The following is a 17,473-nucleotide window of genomic DNA, read 5'->3' on the forward strand; positions in this document are numbered from 1 at the left end:
AAACATTTTAATCAATCTATCCTTGTGGAAAGGTTGCTTGGTAGCTAAAAGTAGGTCTAGCAAGTCTTATATTTCTGTAATTCACACAGATCAAATACAAATATGCTGACTGAATAGATTGCTAGTTTATTTTGAGTATAGCCAGCTAGCAGTTCTCTTGGCAGTTTACTGATAATCCGGTGTCTGAAGTAAAATGCTCAATACATCTCCTGAGAAAAATCATCACATTGTCAACCTAGTCTTGGTTATTTAATTTTTATTAAATGTAATCTTATTTTCCTTACCTTGTCATTCAGGGCACTTTTTGTACATTACTGGAACGTTTGCGCGCTTCCACATCCCGCGCAACAGGATCTCCCAGGAACATTGGCTGTGTCCGAAATCTCCCATTATTCACTATATAGTGGACTATATAGTGAGCTCGCCATTTTGTAGTGCTGTCCGAATGTATAGTGATGATTATTATACCCTATATAGTCCACTCAATGTATCCCAGAATGCATTTTGAAAAGTAGTACAAACGATGGTCACTAACCCAAGCCCTACATACCATCATGCATTGCGCTGATCGTAAAAGACCTATCAGCATCATCTTCTTCTTTAACTTACAATTTGACGACGTCTCGCTAGCGTAGCAAGAACAGCACGTCGTTTTCTGTACATATTGCTGCGTACATTTATCCGTGTCACCTAGATGCGCGTGCAAGAGACTGTTTAAATCATGGTCGACTGACAACGAGATTAAGCCCCGGCCAATTTAACCACTGGGAATAAGTGACCATACAATGTCATCTCACGTAATAGGAGATAGAAGTATGATAGAAATAACCCAGCAAACATTGGTCCGACGGCAACGTCGTGTCCCTGGCCAAAAATAGTTGCGGCCAGGACGTCATAAATCGGTAAAAATTTGTAACACAGAACATTTCCTAAAAATGCATTCAGATACATTTGTACATGTCTACAGTTGCATGTATAATTGTTATTTTAACATTTAGCTCGTGTAGTTATGTTTAGTGTATCGGGTGAGAGGACGTCACCTGGCGACGTCTTTTCCACGTGCATTTATAGTCCATCATGACCCTCTATGAAATCCTTGTTAAATATGCAAAAGCTGCGCTTAATCCTCGCATGGTTAATACTGCAATAATTAATGTAATTGCCCATGAAGTTTTTAAGAGGTTGTGAAGAAGACGTCCACTGGCGTCCTTTCCCAGCAAACATTGGTCCGACGGCAACGTCGTGTCCCTGGCCAAAAATAGTTGCGGCCAGGACGTCATAAATCGGTAAAAAATGGAACACAGAACATTTCCTTAAAATGCATTCAGATACATTTGTACATGTCTACAGTTGCATGTATAATTGTTATTTTAACTTTTAGCTTGTGTAGTTATGTTTAGTGTATCGGGTGAGAGGACGTCACCTGGCGACGTCTTTTACACGTGCATTTATAGTCCATCATGACCCTCTATGAAATCCTTGTTAAATATGCAAAAGCTGCGCTTAATCCTCGCATGGTTAATACTACAATAATTAATGTAGTTGCCCATGAAGTTTTTAAGAGGTTGTGAAGAAGACGTCCACTGGCGTCCTTTACACGTCTAGTCAGGCTGTGAATACTATACGTCCACTGGCGTCTTTTGCACGTCTAGTCTAGCAAGACAGAAAAAAATTATCAGGATTTATAATTCTTTATAAAATACACGATTTATATACAAATTAATATATATTTACTTTATCTTGTTTTTATAAATTATAATCACAAAATGCCCAGTATAGTCAAGTGATTGCAAAGCCACTGCATTTTAGTAATTATTTTAACCTGTTGTACCTGATGTATTCGTTGTTATTTTTTAATGGAATGTATATACATGTAAAACAGAAATATACCCGGTCACCATTTATGTCTGAGTTGGGTGTTATTACCCAAACCCTCTGCCCAAACCATAAACTGTGCTGCCAAGATGTAGTAACAAAAGATCTCGCGATATTACAAAATCCTGCGATGGGATTATCTCGCGAGATGTTAACGCGTTCTCCCCATAGATTCTGGAACTTTGAACAAACACGAGGAGAGGAGGGAGTTGTGTCGATATTATTAAAAATCTACTGTTGGGTAAGTACATTTTGTATTAGATTAACGTGCTTGAGTTTTACTTGTGTGACATGAATGAACCGAAAGAAATTATGCCCACATTGTCAACTGAAATTTACTGAGTTTGGCTAAAATTAGCCAGTAGGCTAAAAGTAACTTTGAACGTATACAACAACGGTAACGTTATACCAAGTATATTGAATAATAATGATACAGTCATTACTGTAACTTATTAATGTAGCCTTTTGAGAGTTTCTTTCAGAAAGTAAATTATCTGAAATGGAATGAAATGTTTAGCTGGATTTTAACATGTATGTTTTCAGTAACTGCTTTAAAAATAAAAGCAGAACATATTTTATACAATAAAATAAAATGTAATGCATGTTGATTACCTTTTTCTAATGTGTCATTCATGATTCATTCATCTTGTTCCATGTTTTTTTTTAATTTAGCTGTAGACCATAAAAATATTTTGAAAATAAGTGCATATCATTTACCTCAAATTTTAATTTTATAATAATTTTATTTATTTAAATATATATATATTCTCTTCCCTTAGATGCTGTGAAGAGGTGGAGCCCAAATGCTACAGACTCTGAAATTGATGCAGCAATGGCAGAACACCTGAAACGCGCTCCAGGAACAGCTGGTGGATACAAAAACTGAGCCAAACAATGTGGTTTTAAACGGATAGTTTCCCCAAAAATGAAATTTGTCATTTACTCAACCTCATGTTTCAAACCTGTATACCTTTCTTCATTGAATTTTCATTTTTGGGTGAACTATCCCTTTATATAATAATTCAGTATTTTGTAATTGGTATTTTAGTTTGGTTAACAAATGTTAAACATTGAAAAAAATATTAAGATACATTTTGGCTGTTCAAGATCAATAAAATGTGCTAAATCAGAACATGCTTCTTTTTTTCTTATGTCCACAAATAATGTGTTCTTGTTTGTGATGTACACGTGATTAAAACGTTTTATTGACGGTCAGGTCTGACTAGACCAATTTTGGACCTTTTTAGAACCTTTGTCAAGATGTGTAAACTTCAAGACTTGATTGCCTTTCACAATGTTACACAATATGTGTGTGATTATTTTAAATGCAGGCTTATATACACTTAATTATGCAGCAACACATTTAAACACACAAATGACGACGCATTTAGACGTCCAGGGACGCGCTGAAGAGACGTGGAATTCACGGCCAGAAGAGACGTGGAATTCACGGCCAGATGACGTCAAAGACGTCGGTTCAACTTTCATTTTGGAACTATTTTTCAACCATGACGGGACGTGTCGGACGGACGTCTTTTCAACGGTCATTACACGTCCAAATGTTTGCTGGGTTACGTCTAGTCAGGCTGTGAATAGCCTAATATAGGCTACGTCCACTGGCGTCTTTTGCACGTCTAGTCAGGCTGTGAATACTATACGTCCACTGACGTCTTTTGCACGTCTAGTCTAGCAAGACAAAAACAAATTATCAGGAATTATAATTCTTTATAAAATACACGATTTATATACAAATGAATATTTACTTTATCTTGTTTTTATAAATTATAATCACAAAATGCCCAGTAGGCCTATAGTCAAGTGATTGCAAAGCAGTGTTGTGTGTAAAGGCCAATTTATACTTCTGCGTCGAGTGTACGCCGTAGTGTACGGCGTGGGCTACGCACGTAGGCGACGCCGTCATGAGCATTTATACTTCTGCGTTTAGGTCTGCGTTGCTCTGCAGTACAGCGCCGAAACGCTAGTTGGCGGCGGAGGGTTTTAATGTTCCACTGTGTTTAGATTCCTCGCGGCAAGAAGAAGAAGATTCCTCGCGGCTGTTTTGAGTTTAGGTTACTACAAGCAATGGCGACTGAAAGAGAGCAGATCATGTTGGAGTTGGAGCTTATCGAGGTGGAAAAGGTAAATTTTTAGTTTTTTTTTAACAGTTTCGCTGTACTTAGAATTTAAAAATGGCGGGCGGTGCAGAAGAACACGCCGGAAATGCATAGGAGGAAACGCGATGCTACCAAGCCGACCAATCACAGATCTTGCGGTCCGCGTCGTCGCGACGTGTAGTTACATTTTTGAGGAGGTGCGCGTCAGGTTACGGCGAAGGGTACGGCGTATGGTACGCGTCTGTGCGTATGCTACGCCGTACCTACTGCGCGCACCCGACGCAGAAGTATAAATTGGCCTTAACGCGTTACAAAGTAACGCGTTACAGTAACGTAACTACTTTTTCGGGTAAAAAGTAGTGTAACGCGCTACTACTGAAAATTTGGTAACGAAACGTAGTTCCTTTTTCAATTCGCCGCAACGTTACTTTCCCCAGGGACAGATTATCTGTCCCTGGGATTTGACAGCGATCTCCGTCATTTGATAGATTTGACCGCGATCGCCATCTCCGTAGTGAACGCCCCAGAGAGAAATGCACAATGGATTACATAATCAGAGAGTAGGCTAGTCTATTTCTTTTTGTTTTGAATTGTTTCGTTTAAAGACATTTCAAGTTTAAATTCTATACGTTGAGTTTCGGTTAATTTATGATGAGATGCTCCAGTTCACGTGCAATGCAAGTGACCACGCCGGCGCTTCCATAATTATATTGTCCCCTTTATTTGCTTCTTACTTGCAGGCATTTGGTTGATAAAAAATTGATTAAAATTCGGATACAATTTATACAAAACGAAATTCGCTTTAAAGAAAGGCTTTCTTCAAAACAAAACTTAATGAAGTGGGCAAAATCATGTCTGATTGACTCAATGTCTCCCGATATATTGCGCATCCATCTTACTCGCGCTGTTCACTTTTCATAATCAGCATAGATGGAAAAAAAATAACATTATAATATTTTAACAAATATGAAACTAAATGCGCTTATTTAATGGCTACAACACGTAGGCTATAGTAGGCCTACAGACTCTCTATTTGTATATTGCTGCACAAGCACATTCATTTAATTCTGAATTTTGCCCACATAAGTTGAAAGGCATTTGTTTACGTGCATAGTAAAACATATCTGCAACATTTATCAAGTTCACGGATAATTGTGCGTGCATTTATTAATCATTATGATACTAAAATCATAATAAAGTAGGCTATACTATGTGCAAAAAATCAGATGAGCTCAGAATATGAACGTGTTTACTTACACGTTAAGCATTTTCCTCCCATAGAAAACCATTATAAGAACGCTTAATTTGGCTTAATGCAGATTAGAATGTCCCCTTATTATGTCTAAATAACAAGATAAATGTTCTTTTTTTTTTCTTCACCATGCGGTTCAGGACTTCCCTAGAATACAGCCTGAATATAATTGCTTCCAGAAATGATTTTTGGGGGTGCTAACGGGGTGCTTTGGTCTTTCTTGGGGGCTTTCTTTCTAGCCCCTCCCTAGCGCCGCCCATGCATATGCCTATCCATTAACCGGCATTTCTTCATAAATATTAAAAGGTTTGATAAATGCATTATGCATTTATGGCATTATATATGGCATTATGCATAGTAAAACTTTATGTAGGCCTACACATTTAGGAACAGATATTGGGTTCTGCCCAAAGTCAAGCAACATAAAAGTAACGTAAAAGTAACGAGTAACGTAAAAAGTTACTTTCTATATGGGGTAACTAAGTAAAGTAACGGATTACTTTTTTAAATTAGTAACGAGTAACGACTTACACTACTTTTTAAAAGTAACTTCCCCAACACTGTTGCAAAGCCACTGCATTTTAGTCATTATTTTAACCTGTTATATCTTTATGAAATACACAATTTATATACAAAAGAACATATATCTACTTTATCTTGTTTTTATAAATTATAATCACAAAATATCCAGTATAGTCAAGTGATTGCAAAGCCACTGCATAGTCATTATTTTAACCTGTTGTACCTGATGTTTTCGTTGTTATTTTTTATGTAATGTATTTATATACAAAAACAGTAATATACCCGGTCACCATTTATGTCTGAATTGGATGTGCCCAAACCATAAACTGTGCTGCCAAGATATATAGATATATGAACAAAAAATCTCGCGATACAACAAAATCCCGCGATAGGATAGATTATCTCGCGAGATGTTAACGCGTTCTCATAGATTCTAGAACTTTGAACAACCACGAGGAGAGGATGTCACCTGGCAGGGATGGGTTGGGATATCAATTGTTTAAAAATTCAGGAGAATTGTTTGGAGGAAAAGTTCTTGAACTAATTAATAAGGTATGGAAAAGTGGAATTCTTCCTAAAGAGTGGAAACATGCTGTAATCATTCCAATTGTGAAACCAGGGAAAAAAACAGATAATCCTACTTCTTATAGACCAATTGCATTAACCGCTGTTTTGTGTAAGATTATGGAGCGTATGGTAACTGATAGACTTGTGGATAAACTTGAGAAAAGTGGGTATTTTGTGGAGTATCAGAGTGGCTTCAGGCAGGGGCGGTCAACAATGGATGCTGTTTTAGACATAGATATTGACATCAAAAAAGCTATCGCAAATAAAGAAGCTATTGTTGCAGTGTTTTTGGACATTGAAAAAGCGTACGACATGCTTTGGAGGGAGGGGTTGCTCGTTGCACTCTATGATGCGGGAATCCGAGGAAGAATGTTTAACTGGATTAAGAATTTTTTGAGTAATAGGACAATTCAGGTAAGGGTGGGAAGTGAATTATCAGAGGAACTTGAGATAGAGAATGGAACACCTCAAGGTAGCGTTATAAGCCCAGTTCTTTTTAATATATTAGTCAATGGTATGTTTAGTAGAGTGGGAAAAGAATTTCGTTTTTCATTATTTGCAGATGATGGGGCCCTCTGGAAGCGTGGGAGGAATCTTTCTTATATGTTTGGCCAAATTCAAATTGCTTTAAAGAGAGTATCTGAATGGGCTGATGATTGGGGATTCAAAATATCAACAGAAAAAACTAAGTATATGGTATTTGGATGTAAGAAGAAAATGCCAACACAGATGTTACAAATAAATAATACGAATATTGAAAAAGTTAAACATTTTAAATTTTTAGGAATGTGGTTAGATGAAAGAATGACATGGAAAAAACATATTGAGATGGTTTCTCTTAAATGTGGTAAAATAATTAACGTCCTAAGGTGTGTGGCTGGGTCAGATTGGGGAGCTGATAGTGAAACTATGATGATGATTTATAGAGCAATGATAAGATCGACTATCGATTATGGCTGTGTGGTTTATGGGGCAGCAGCCCCTTCAGTTATTAGAAAGCTTGATATAGTTCAAGCAAAAGCTCTTAGAGTGTGTAGTGGGGCATTTCATACAACACCAATACCTGCGCTATTAATAGAAACAGGGGAGATGCCATTAGAAATAAGAAGACGTAAACTTGGTTTGAAGTATTTAATGAAACTAAAAGGACAGACTGGAAAGTTACCAACAAAAAACCTGTTGAATCAGCATTGGGAGTTTATGGGAACAACAAGATTGGTTAAAACAAACTTTATAGAAACAATCAAATCCATGGCAGGTGAAATTGGTATTGTGAATTTGAATGTATGTCCACCAGTATGTCGGTCAGAAGTACCTTTGTGGTTGATTCCAGATCCTAATGTTGATTTATATTTTTTGAAAACAAGCAAAAGAAAGATGTCAGAGGTTGTAGTGGAGGAGATAAAATCCCGGCAATGTCAAATATGGGGAGGCCACCTACAAATTTATACTGATGGGTCAAAGGATCGTGAGAGTGGGAAAGTGGCCTTTGGTATAAGTATACCCGAATTAGGTTATAAAAAAGGATGTAGGATCTCAGATCATTTGTCAGTATTTACTGCAGAGTTGATGGCAGTTTTATGGGCAGTAAGGTGGGTAGAAGATCATAAAAGGGAGTATTCTGTCATATGTAGTGATTCAGCTGCAACCCTAAATACAATTAAAAATATTAAAACTAAGTCTAGACCTGACTTACTTGTGGAAATTTTGCACGTGTTGTATAGAATTCATAAAGCAGGGAATGAGGTGGGGTTTTTGTGGGTGCCGGCACACATGGGTGTGGAGGGTAATGAGGAGGCAGATGAGGTGGCAAAGAAAGCAGTGAAGGAGGAAAGAGTTCAACTTGATTTGCAGCATGGGTTACCAGATTACACGGAAATAATAAATAGGTCAGTAAAAGAAATGTGGCAAAGGTCATGGGATTGTGAAAGGAATGGGAGAGCGTATTACTCAGTACAAAAAATGGTAGAGAAAGACAGATGTAATTATAGATATCAGAGAAGAGATGCAGTAGTGTTATCTAGATTGAGGTTTGGGCATTGTGGGCTGAGGGGTGGGCTGGCTCTGATTGGTAAACATCCTGATGGACAGTGTGAATGTGGAGAAAAGGAAACAGTGGTGCATATATTAATGCAGTGCAGGAGGTACTCTCAGCAAAGGAAGAAATTGTTTAGGGAATTGGGAGCAACAGGAGAAACTGTTTTTAATTTATGCTCTTTATTGAATTTGGACAGTTGGGAAAAATTAAAAAAATTGATGGAGTATTTGCGAAATATTGGAGTATATAAAAAGATATAGATAAGCAGTATTAAAGTTGTATATAGCGATTAGAGAACAGAGGAGGGCAGCAATACGCCATAGCTGCGTCTAGCCTGCCGGAAATACAAGAAGAAGAAGAAGAGGAGAGGATGGAGTTGTGTCGATAGTATTATTAAAAATCTACTGTTTGGTAAGTACATTTTGTATTAGATTAACGTGCTTGAGGTTTACTTGTGTGACATGAATGAACAGAAAGAAATGATGCCCACATTGTTTGTCAACTGAAATTTACTGAGTTTGGTTAAAATTAGCCAGTAGGCTTTGAACGTATACAACAACGGTATACCAAGTATATTGTTTAATGATACAGTCAAAGTTATTACTGTAACTTATTAATGTAGCCTTTTGAGAGTTTCTTTCAGAAAGTAAATTATCTGAAATGGAATGAAATGTTTAGCTGGATTTTAACATGTATGTTTTCAGTCTGCTTTAAAAATAAAGCATAACATATTTTATACAATAAAATAAAATGTAATGCATGTTGATTACCTTTTTCTAATGTTTTATTCATGATTCGTTCATCTTGTTCCATGTTTTTTTTTTTAATTTAGCTGTAGACCATAAAAATATTTTGAAAATAAGTGCATATCATTTACCTAAATTTTTAATTGAATAATAATTCTATTTATTTAATATATATATATATATATATATATATATATATATATATATATATATATATATATATATATATATATATATTCTCTTCCCTTAGATGCTGTGAAGAGGTGGAGCCCAAATGCTACAGACTCTGAAATTGATGCAGCAATGGCAGAACACCTGAAACACGCTCCAGGAACAGCTGGTGGATACAAAAACTGAGCCAAACAATGTGTTTTTAAACGGATAGTTTCCCCAAAAATGAAAATTGTCATCATTTACTCAACCTCATGTTTCAAACCTGTATACCTTTCTTCATTGAATTTTCATTTTTGGGTGAACTATCCCTTTATATAATAATTCAGTATTTTGTAATTGGTATTTTAGTTTGGTTAACAAATGTTAAACATTGAAAAAATATTAAGAGACATTTTTGCTGTTCAAGATCAATAAAATTGGCTAAATCAGAACATGCTTCTTTTTTTCTTATGTCCACAAATAATGTGTTCTTGTTTGTGATGTAGCCTACACGTGATTAAAACGTTTTATTGACGGTCAGGTCTGACTAGACCAATTTTGGACCTTTTTAGAACCTTTGTCAAGATGTGTAAACCTCAAGACTTGGTTGCCTTTCACGATGTTACACAATATGTGTGTGATTATTTTAAATGCAGGCATATATACACTTAATTATGCAGCAACACATTTAAACACACAAATGACGACGCATTTAGACGTCCAGGGACGCGCTGAAGAGACGTGGAATTCACGGCCAGATGACGTCAAAGACGTCGGTTCAACTTTCATTTTGGAACTATTTTTCAACCATGACGGGACGTGTCGGACGGACGTCTTTTCAACGGTCATTACACGTCCAAATGTTTGCTGGGAAGGGGCATTATCACAGGAAAAACATTAAGGTAAGACACGGGTGATGAGTGGCAGATGTGTGAGAGTTTTCAAATCAAATCAGTCTCTTGCCGCTCTGACGTAATCTTCCAGTAGCACCTCAATGCAGTACATGAGATCCACGGGGAGGAGTCGGATCCAGATCCAAGGGGTGGAGATGGGTAGGATTAGGGGTGGGTTTAGGGATTAGGGGTGGGTTTAGGGATCAGGGGGCGGAGATGGGTAGGTTTAGGTATATGTAAGGTGGGAGGAGTTGGATCTGGATCCGACTCCTCCCCGTGGATTTCATGTTCTGCAGTGAGGACCATCTCTAATCTCGTGCTGCATTCACTGCAGTCGGACATTGGAGATTCGCGCTCGTAAATTGTCAAATTGGCAGTTTAACTCCATTAATGAGAATGGCATATTTGATCTAAATGTTTGTATCAGATGTAAAGCATAGTTCAAATCATTATTTTATTTATTTAAACTGTTATTTTGAACATGCACAGTATTTATGATTAGGACTCATAATAAAGATGTACGGTTTTCCTTCATCTGCCGTTAGATATCCTAGCAGTCAGCTTCACTAAACGCGCCCAGAGCGCTCGCTAGCGCGGACATTTAAGAAGGGATCGATGTTTGCTCATGGTGAGTGATAGGCTTGATGAGTGAAACTATATATTTGTATTATCTTTCTATAATTTTCTTTAAATTTTCTGTCTAAAAGTGACCAAAAAGTCATTAACTCCAGCTCACCATCAGTGTCGCCAACTGCTCGTACTGCTGAACACCATAAAGAGATGTGTGTTTGGCCTACATCAGAGTTTGAGTGCAGGTGCGCAAATTTTCCTATCAAGTTTGTTTTTATAAATCACAAATTCGTCGGAAGTGTCTTTCAGGGCCTGTTTTGTAGCTATATGCAATGGTTATAAATCTGGGCGGTGTAAACGGGAATGTGACTCCCTCGTTTAATTGCCAATTTAATTGACCAAAAGTCTTAATGCCAGGTGTAAACAGGTCATGACACAAAAGAACACAAAAATCTAACATTAGCTAATGCTGTGATTTAAACACTTTTTAACCTGCTTTTAAACATTCATTAATTGACTCACCATAAACGGTAACATTGAAGAACTTTTCACTGATGCTGCTGCTGCTGATGAGTTTTAGAAGATAAACTTCAGAGTCTGTGTTTCTGGTGTTTGTGATGGTCAGAGATCCAGTCTCATGATCCAGCTTCAGTCTGTCTCTGAATCTCTCAGTACCATTAATACACTGAACATCTGTGCAAACATCACTGAGATCTCCACTGATTTGAGCGATGAGAATGTTATTAAAATACCATTTAATCTTTTCTTGTTGGTTTGTTTGAACACCAGTGTTTAGAGTGACTGAATCTCCCTCCATCACTGACACCCTGACAATACCATAAACGGTAACATTGAAGATCTTTTCACTGATGCTGTTACTGCTGCTGAGTTTTAGATGATAAACTCCAGAGTCTGTGTGAGTGATGTTTGTGATGGTCAGAGATCCAGTCTGATGATCCAGCTTCAGTCTGTCTCTGAATCTCTCAGTATCTTCATTACACTGAACATCTGTGCAAACATCACTGAGATCTCCACTGATTTGAGCGATGAGAATGTCATTAAAATACCATTTAATCTTTTCTTGTTGGTTTGTTTGAACACCAGTGTTTAGAGTGACTGAATGTCCCTCCATCACTGACACCCTGACAATATCAACATTGAAAAAACCTGGAAAAGAAAAAAACAGTTAATAATGAGCCAAACAAAACTAAACAACAGGAAAGTGCTGTGATTTTTTTTTCTACAGATCATTAAGATTGTGAGTAGAGAAATATGTTTGGATTCATAATGTAACTCAAACAAACAGTAGAAAAACAGCATTGATTTACAGATTCACTCATCAGACAAACATACATGAGTCTCATCATGGATGATCCTGAACATCCTAATGAACATCATACAAGCAACAGACACACACACACACACACACACACACACACACACACACACACACACACACACACACACACACACATATCTGTATAAGCCGAGTCCAGATAGGATGTTCTTTGATTTTTCACCTCTTTAGTGAAGACTCCACATCGCTGAATCTCTGGAAAAGCCTACACCGTCGACGAAGCATTTCAGCGGGACGAGCATCTGCTTCGCAGAACAGGAGCCCAGCCATCCTCACCGCTTCTCTGCCCGTACCTGCTGCACTTTCCGGCGCTCATATCCTTTTACTAAGCTTCCTGTGTGTTTGCCCGTGGACTCACTTCCTAAAAGAGCTGAGGCGTTGTTGCAAATGCTTCGTTTTACAAAGTGCGGCTCTTGCAGAGCCCCTCTCAGCGACGAGGACCGCCACATCCTGTGCGTTTCCTGCCTGGGACGGAACCACGCCGACCTCGCGCTTTCACAAGGTGGCTGCCCGGAATGCGACGACATGGCTGTGTCGACCCTGCGGGCTCGTTTGACGTGGATCCCACTCCTCCTTCTCTTCTGTCTGGGCTGCGCTGTAGAAAGCGCCGTTCACAGAGAGCTCCGGAGGCCACCTCAGTGAGCGAGTGCACGCCGGCCATCTCCCCGCATGCATCGCCGTCTGGTTTCCCCTGCCTCGATCAATGGCCGCCCGGCCTCCATCTGCCGCTGTCGTGCATCTCGAGTCTGAGGGGGACAACGCGGAGGAAGACAGCTGCTCTCTTGCTGTGTCGCTGAGTGAAGGATGGTCAGTCTCCAATCCGGACCCCACCCTTCCCTGCAAGAGTCGAGCGGCGTGCGGGCCAGTGTCGACGAAGAACTGCTTCGCCTCGTCACCAAGGCCATGGACGACCTCGAAAAACCCGCTGAAACCTAGAATGGCTGACTCCCGCCGCGGTCCCGCTCTCGCTCTCTCACTCCCCTCAACAGAGCCGGCTGGAGAAGTGTATTTTGCAGTCAACGAGCCCATCTCACGACCTGCTCGCCTGTACCCAAAGACCGTTTTCACGGATACCCAGATAAGTCGCAAAGAGCGTTTGCTGTTTCTCTGGCTCACGCCACGATGTACGTGTTCTAAATGTAGAAAGTATGCCCACTATGCATTGCTCACCCCTAGTCACAAACACTGTCTGCCATGTGACACACCACCCGGCTCACGCTGAGGATGTTATAAATGTAGGTTTTGTGCCCACTGTACAGTGCTCACCCCTACTCACAAACACTGTTGGCCATATAACACACTACTCGGCTCACGCCGTGGATGTTATAAGTGTAGGAAAGTGACCACTACCCAGTGTTCACCCCTACACATAAGCACGGCTCGCTCTGTGACACACGCACACTCAGTTTGCGTTCAGTGTGTAGAGCGCGCGCGCGCTTCTCAGAGCTTGCGCCCCTCTCAGAGCGTGTGCCCACATGCAAACACCGCATGCTATGTGCCACACACACGCAGCGGCTAGAGCCCAGATATCATTCTTCCCCTAGCTTTAAGTATGAAAGCATGGGAAATGATCCGGGGCGTGTCACAGTGGGTACTGAACGCTATAGGTTATGTGCCCACAGTACAGTGCTCACCCCTACTTACAAACACTGTTTGTCACACTACACACCGCCCGGCTCACGCCGCGGATGTTATAAGTGTAAAAGTGGTGCCCACTACCCAGTGTTCACCCCTACACTCTGTGACTCGCATGCACTCAGTTTGCGTTCAGTGTGTAGAGAGCGTGCACGCCTCTCTCAGAGCGAGGGCTTACAAGCAAACACCGCAAGCTATGTGTCACACACACGCAGTGGCCAGAGCCCAGATGTCATTCTTCCCCTGGCTTTGAGTTAAAAGCATGGGAAATGATCCTGGGCGTGTCACAATGGGTACTGAACACCATAAAGAGAGGCTATTCCCTGCAGCTCGCTTACAGACACCCGTGCTTTCGGGCCAGGATCGAAACTACAGTGAGAAACGAAGTAGTTTCTACCTTGTGCCGAAACAGCGAAACTGCTGGGGAAAGGAGCTATAGAAACCGTCCCTCTGACACAGAGCGCTTCAGGTTTCTACAGCAGATATTTCCTTGTTCCCAAGAAGGATGGCGGTCTCAGACCCATTCTAGATCTCAGACGCCTGAACAGAGCCCTCTGGCAGAGATCATTCAAAATGCTCACGACCAGACAAATCCTCACGCAAGTTCGCCCGAGGGACTGGTTTATTTCAGTAGATCTGAAAGATGCCTATTTTCAGATTCAAATATCGCCCCATCACAGTCCTTTCTTACGATTCGCCTTCGAGGGCCAGAGCTATCAGTACACCGTCCTGCTGTTCGGCCTGTCTCTAGCACCTCGCACATTCACGAAGTGCATGGACGCAGCGCTCGCTCCCCTGTGGCTACAGGGGATGCGAATATTGAACTATCTGGCTAACATTCAGATTGGCTAATTTTAGCCCAGTCAGAGGCAGAACTGATAGCGCACAGGGCTGTACTGCTTACACATCTACAAGCCTTGGGTCTCCAGGTCAACTGGACCAAAAGTTCGCTGTCCCCAGACAGACTATCTCTTGTCTGGGAACAGACTTAGACTCCGTATCAATGACAGCATGGCTGACTTCACAGCGTGCGCTCCAGATACAGTGCTCAAAAGCCCTTTTCAAGTTCGGCAGTATTCTCCCTCTCAAGAGGTTTCAGAGGATGCTGGGCCTTATGGCTTCGGCCTCGGCAGTGCTTCAGTTGGGTCTGCTTCATATGCGCCCCCCCAGGGCTGGCTGAAAGCATGGGTCCCGCGTCGAGCGTGGACCTCGGGCCATTTTTGCCTCAAGGTAAACCAGAGCTGTGTGACAGCACTGGAACCCTGGAAGGTGACAGACTGGTACCAGTCAGGCGTGGATCTGTGAACGAACTCGAAACGAAAAGTAATCTCGACAGACACCTCCAACTCAGGTTGGAGCGCCCTCTACGAGGGCAGGCCGGTCTTCGGCCTGTGGGCAGCCCAGGAAAGGCGCCTACACATAAACTGTCTAGAGATGAAAGCGGTCGAGAATGCGCTGGGGCACTTTTTCTTAAAGGGCCAGAATGTCCTAGTCCGCACAGACAATATGGCAGTAGTGTCATACATAAACCGCCAGGGTGGTCTCAGATTAAGAAGCCTCCACGCGCTGGCAGAATGCCTCCTTGTGTGGTCTCAGCACAACCTGCGCTCACTGACAGCGGCACACGTGCCGGGCTGTCAAAACATGGGTCCGGACATGCTGTCCAGAAACAACGTTCCCCCAGGGGAATGGTCCCTGCACCCCCGAGTGGTTCAGTTGCTATGGGACCGGTTCGGCAGAGCGAAAGTCGATCTCTTCGCGTAGCCAGAGAACGCGCACTACCCAATATTTTTCTCGAAAAACAGGGATGCGTTGGCCCACGACTGGCCCAGCCTCCCCCTCTATGCGTTTCCCCCGGTCGCATTGTTACCCCAGGTAATCAGGCAAATCAGGGAGAGCAATTGCTCTGTGCTCCTTGTGGCACCGCTTTGGAGGAACCAAGTCTGGTTCCCAGAGCTGATGCAGTTATCGAGCACAGCCCCATGGCCTGTTCCGGTGAGGAGGGATCTCCTATCTCAGGCCAGGGGTGCGGTTTGGCACCCGCACCCCAAACTATGGGCCCTGCATGTGTGGGCCATCATCGGGTATCCGCTGATCTCCCAGTAAACATGCTTAATACTATCACACAGGCTAGAGCGCCCACTACCAGACGACTCGACGCTTCTAAGTGGTCAGTGTTTTCTAGCTGGTGCTCAGCCCGAAACCTAGACCCACAACGCGGCAGCGTTACAGAGATCCTCTCCTTCCTACAAGAGCTTTTGGATGAGGGCAGGTCCCCCTCCACGCTCAAAGTGTATGTTGCGTTCATTGCAGCGTTTTTGAAACCCCTGCACGGCCGGTCACTGGGAAGGAACGATCTTATCATCCGCTTCCTTAGGGGTGCTAGGAAACTAAACCCTCCGCGACCCCCTATGGTTCCAGTCTGGGACCTCCCCACGGTCCTGAACGCCATGAAAAATGGTCCCTTCGAACCCTTGCAGTCAGTGGACTTGCAGGTTCTATCTTTTAAAACCGTTTCCCTTATGGCTCTCGCTTCAGTTAAGCGAGTGGGCGACCTGCACGCGCTCTCTGTAAGCACAACGTGCTTGGAGTTTGGGCCTAACGACTCTAAAGTTGTCCTCAAACCGAGACACGGCTATGTCCCCAAAGTGCTCTCCACTCCGTTCAGAGCGCAAGTCATCTCCCTGTCAGCCCTACCTGGGTCTGACGTCAAAAATGACATTAATCTCCTCTGCCCGGTCAGGGCATTGAGGATATATGTCGAGCGGTCTGCTGCGTTCAGGCAGTCAGAACAGCTCTTCGTTTCGTTCGGTGGCCGCAGCAAAGAGCTAGCCGCCTCGAAACAGACTCTTTCCAGATGGATAGTTGACGCTATTGTGCTGGCTTATAGGTCTAAGGGCCTTCAATGCCCCTTAAGCATCAGAGCCCATTCAACCAGAGGCGTGGCCTCTTCATGGGCCTGGTCCAGTGGAGTTTCACTCCAGGATATTTGTAGGGCGGCAGGCTGGGCCTCTCCGTCTACATTTATACGATTTTACAACCTGGAAGTTCCTGCACTGCAGGCTAAGCTGTTCTCAGTCTAATACTTGACTGACAGACTATAACAGTCAGTTGCAATACAGTTCAGGCCGACTCAGGTCCCTCCTGTCTGTGATCATGTGATAAGCACTGATTCCTATAGTTATAGGATTATGATATATTTTAGGCCCACTACTCGTTGGTCTGAATATCACTCTCTGGTATGGTTCACAAGTATGGTTCTCCGGGTACACATCCCTTGAGACCATGTACCTCCAGCACGCACAGCATTTTACATTGGGTTCCGGTAGCGTAAGCTAGCTTAAGCAACACGAGAGTACTCTCGTAAGAGAACGCTCTCGGTTACTAACGTAACCTTGGTTCTCTCTAGATGAGGGAACGAGTGTTGCGTAACCCTGCCGTGCTTGTGCTACGTTCTGGTTTCGCTTCAGTGTGAAAAACCGGAGTCCAGAAAATATACACATAAGCCACGCCCATTCTGGCGGGACGTGACGCGCGAGGGCGCCCGCGCCCTCATTGGTGCTTACGTCACGAACAGTCCATCGATAGGCTGCAGCAGTTGCCGTAGAGCAACCAATAGGCGCGCGAGCTGCTCCGCCTAGGTCTGCTCTGTGCAGCAATGCGTTTTAAACTAATGCAAAATAAAGGATAATTTTTGGCTTCAGTATTCTCGAGAAAAGGGGCTTTTCCCGTAGCGTAATCTAGCTTACGC

The 17,473-nt window shown here is 42.1% G+C and overlaps 1 protein-coding gene across 1 annotated transcript in view; it reads right to left on the reverse strand.

Moving 5' to 3' along the window:
• The window catches only part of LOC130087034 (uncharacterized), a 42,531-nt gene extending 29,783 nt beyond the window's left edge, over window positions 1-12,748 (reverse strand). Inside the window, exons 1-2 of the mRNA XM_056253234.1 lie at window positions 12,574-12,748; window positions 11,253-11,897 (exon numbers count right to left, since the gene is read on the reverse strand). Coding sequence (XP_056109209.1) covers window positions 11,253-11,897; window positions 12,574-12,748 — 820 coding nt within the window. The remainder of the gene's footprint in view (window positions 1-11,252; window positions 11,898-12,573) is intronic.
• Window positions 12,749-17,473: the final 4,725 nt, after the last annotated feature.

The sequence above is a fragment of the Rhinichthys klamathensis genome, unplaced genomic scaffold (assembly GCF_029890125.1).
Source record: "Rhinichthys klamathensis goyatoka isolate OS25496 unplaced genomic scaffold, OSU_Roscu_1.1 h1tg000103l_1, whole genome shotgun sequence".
NCBI classification, from domain to species: Eukaryota; Metazoa; Chordata; class Actinopteri; order Cypriniformes; family Leuciscidae; genus Rhinichthys; species Rhinichthys klamathensis.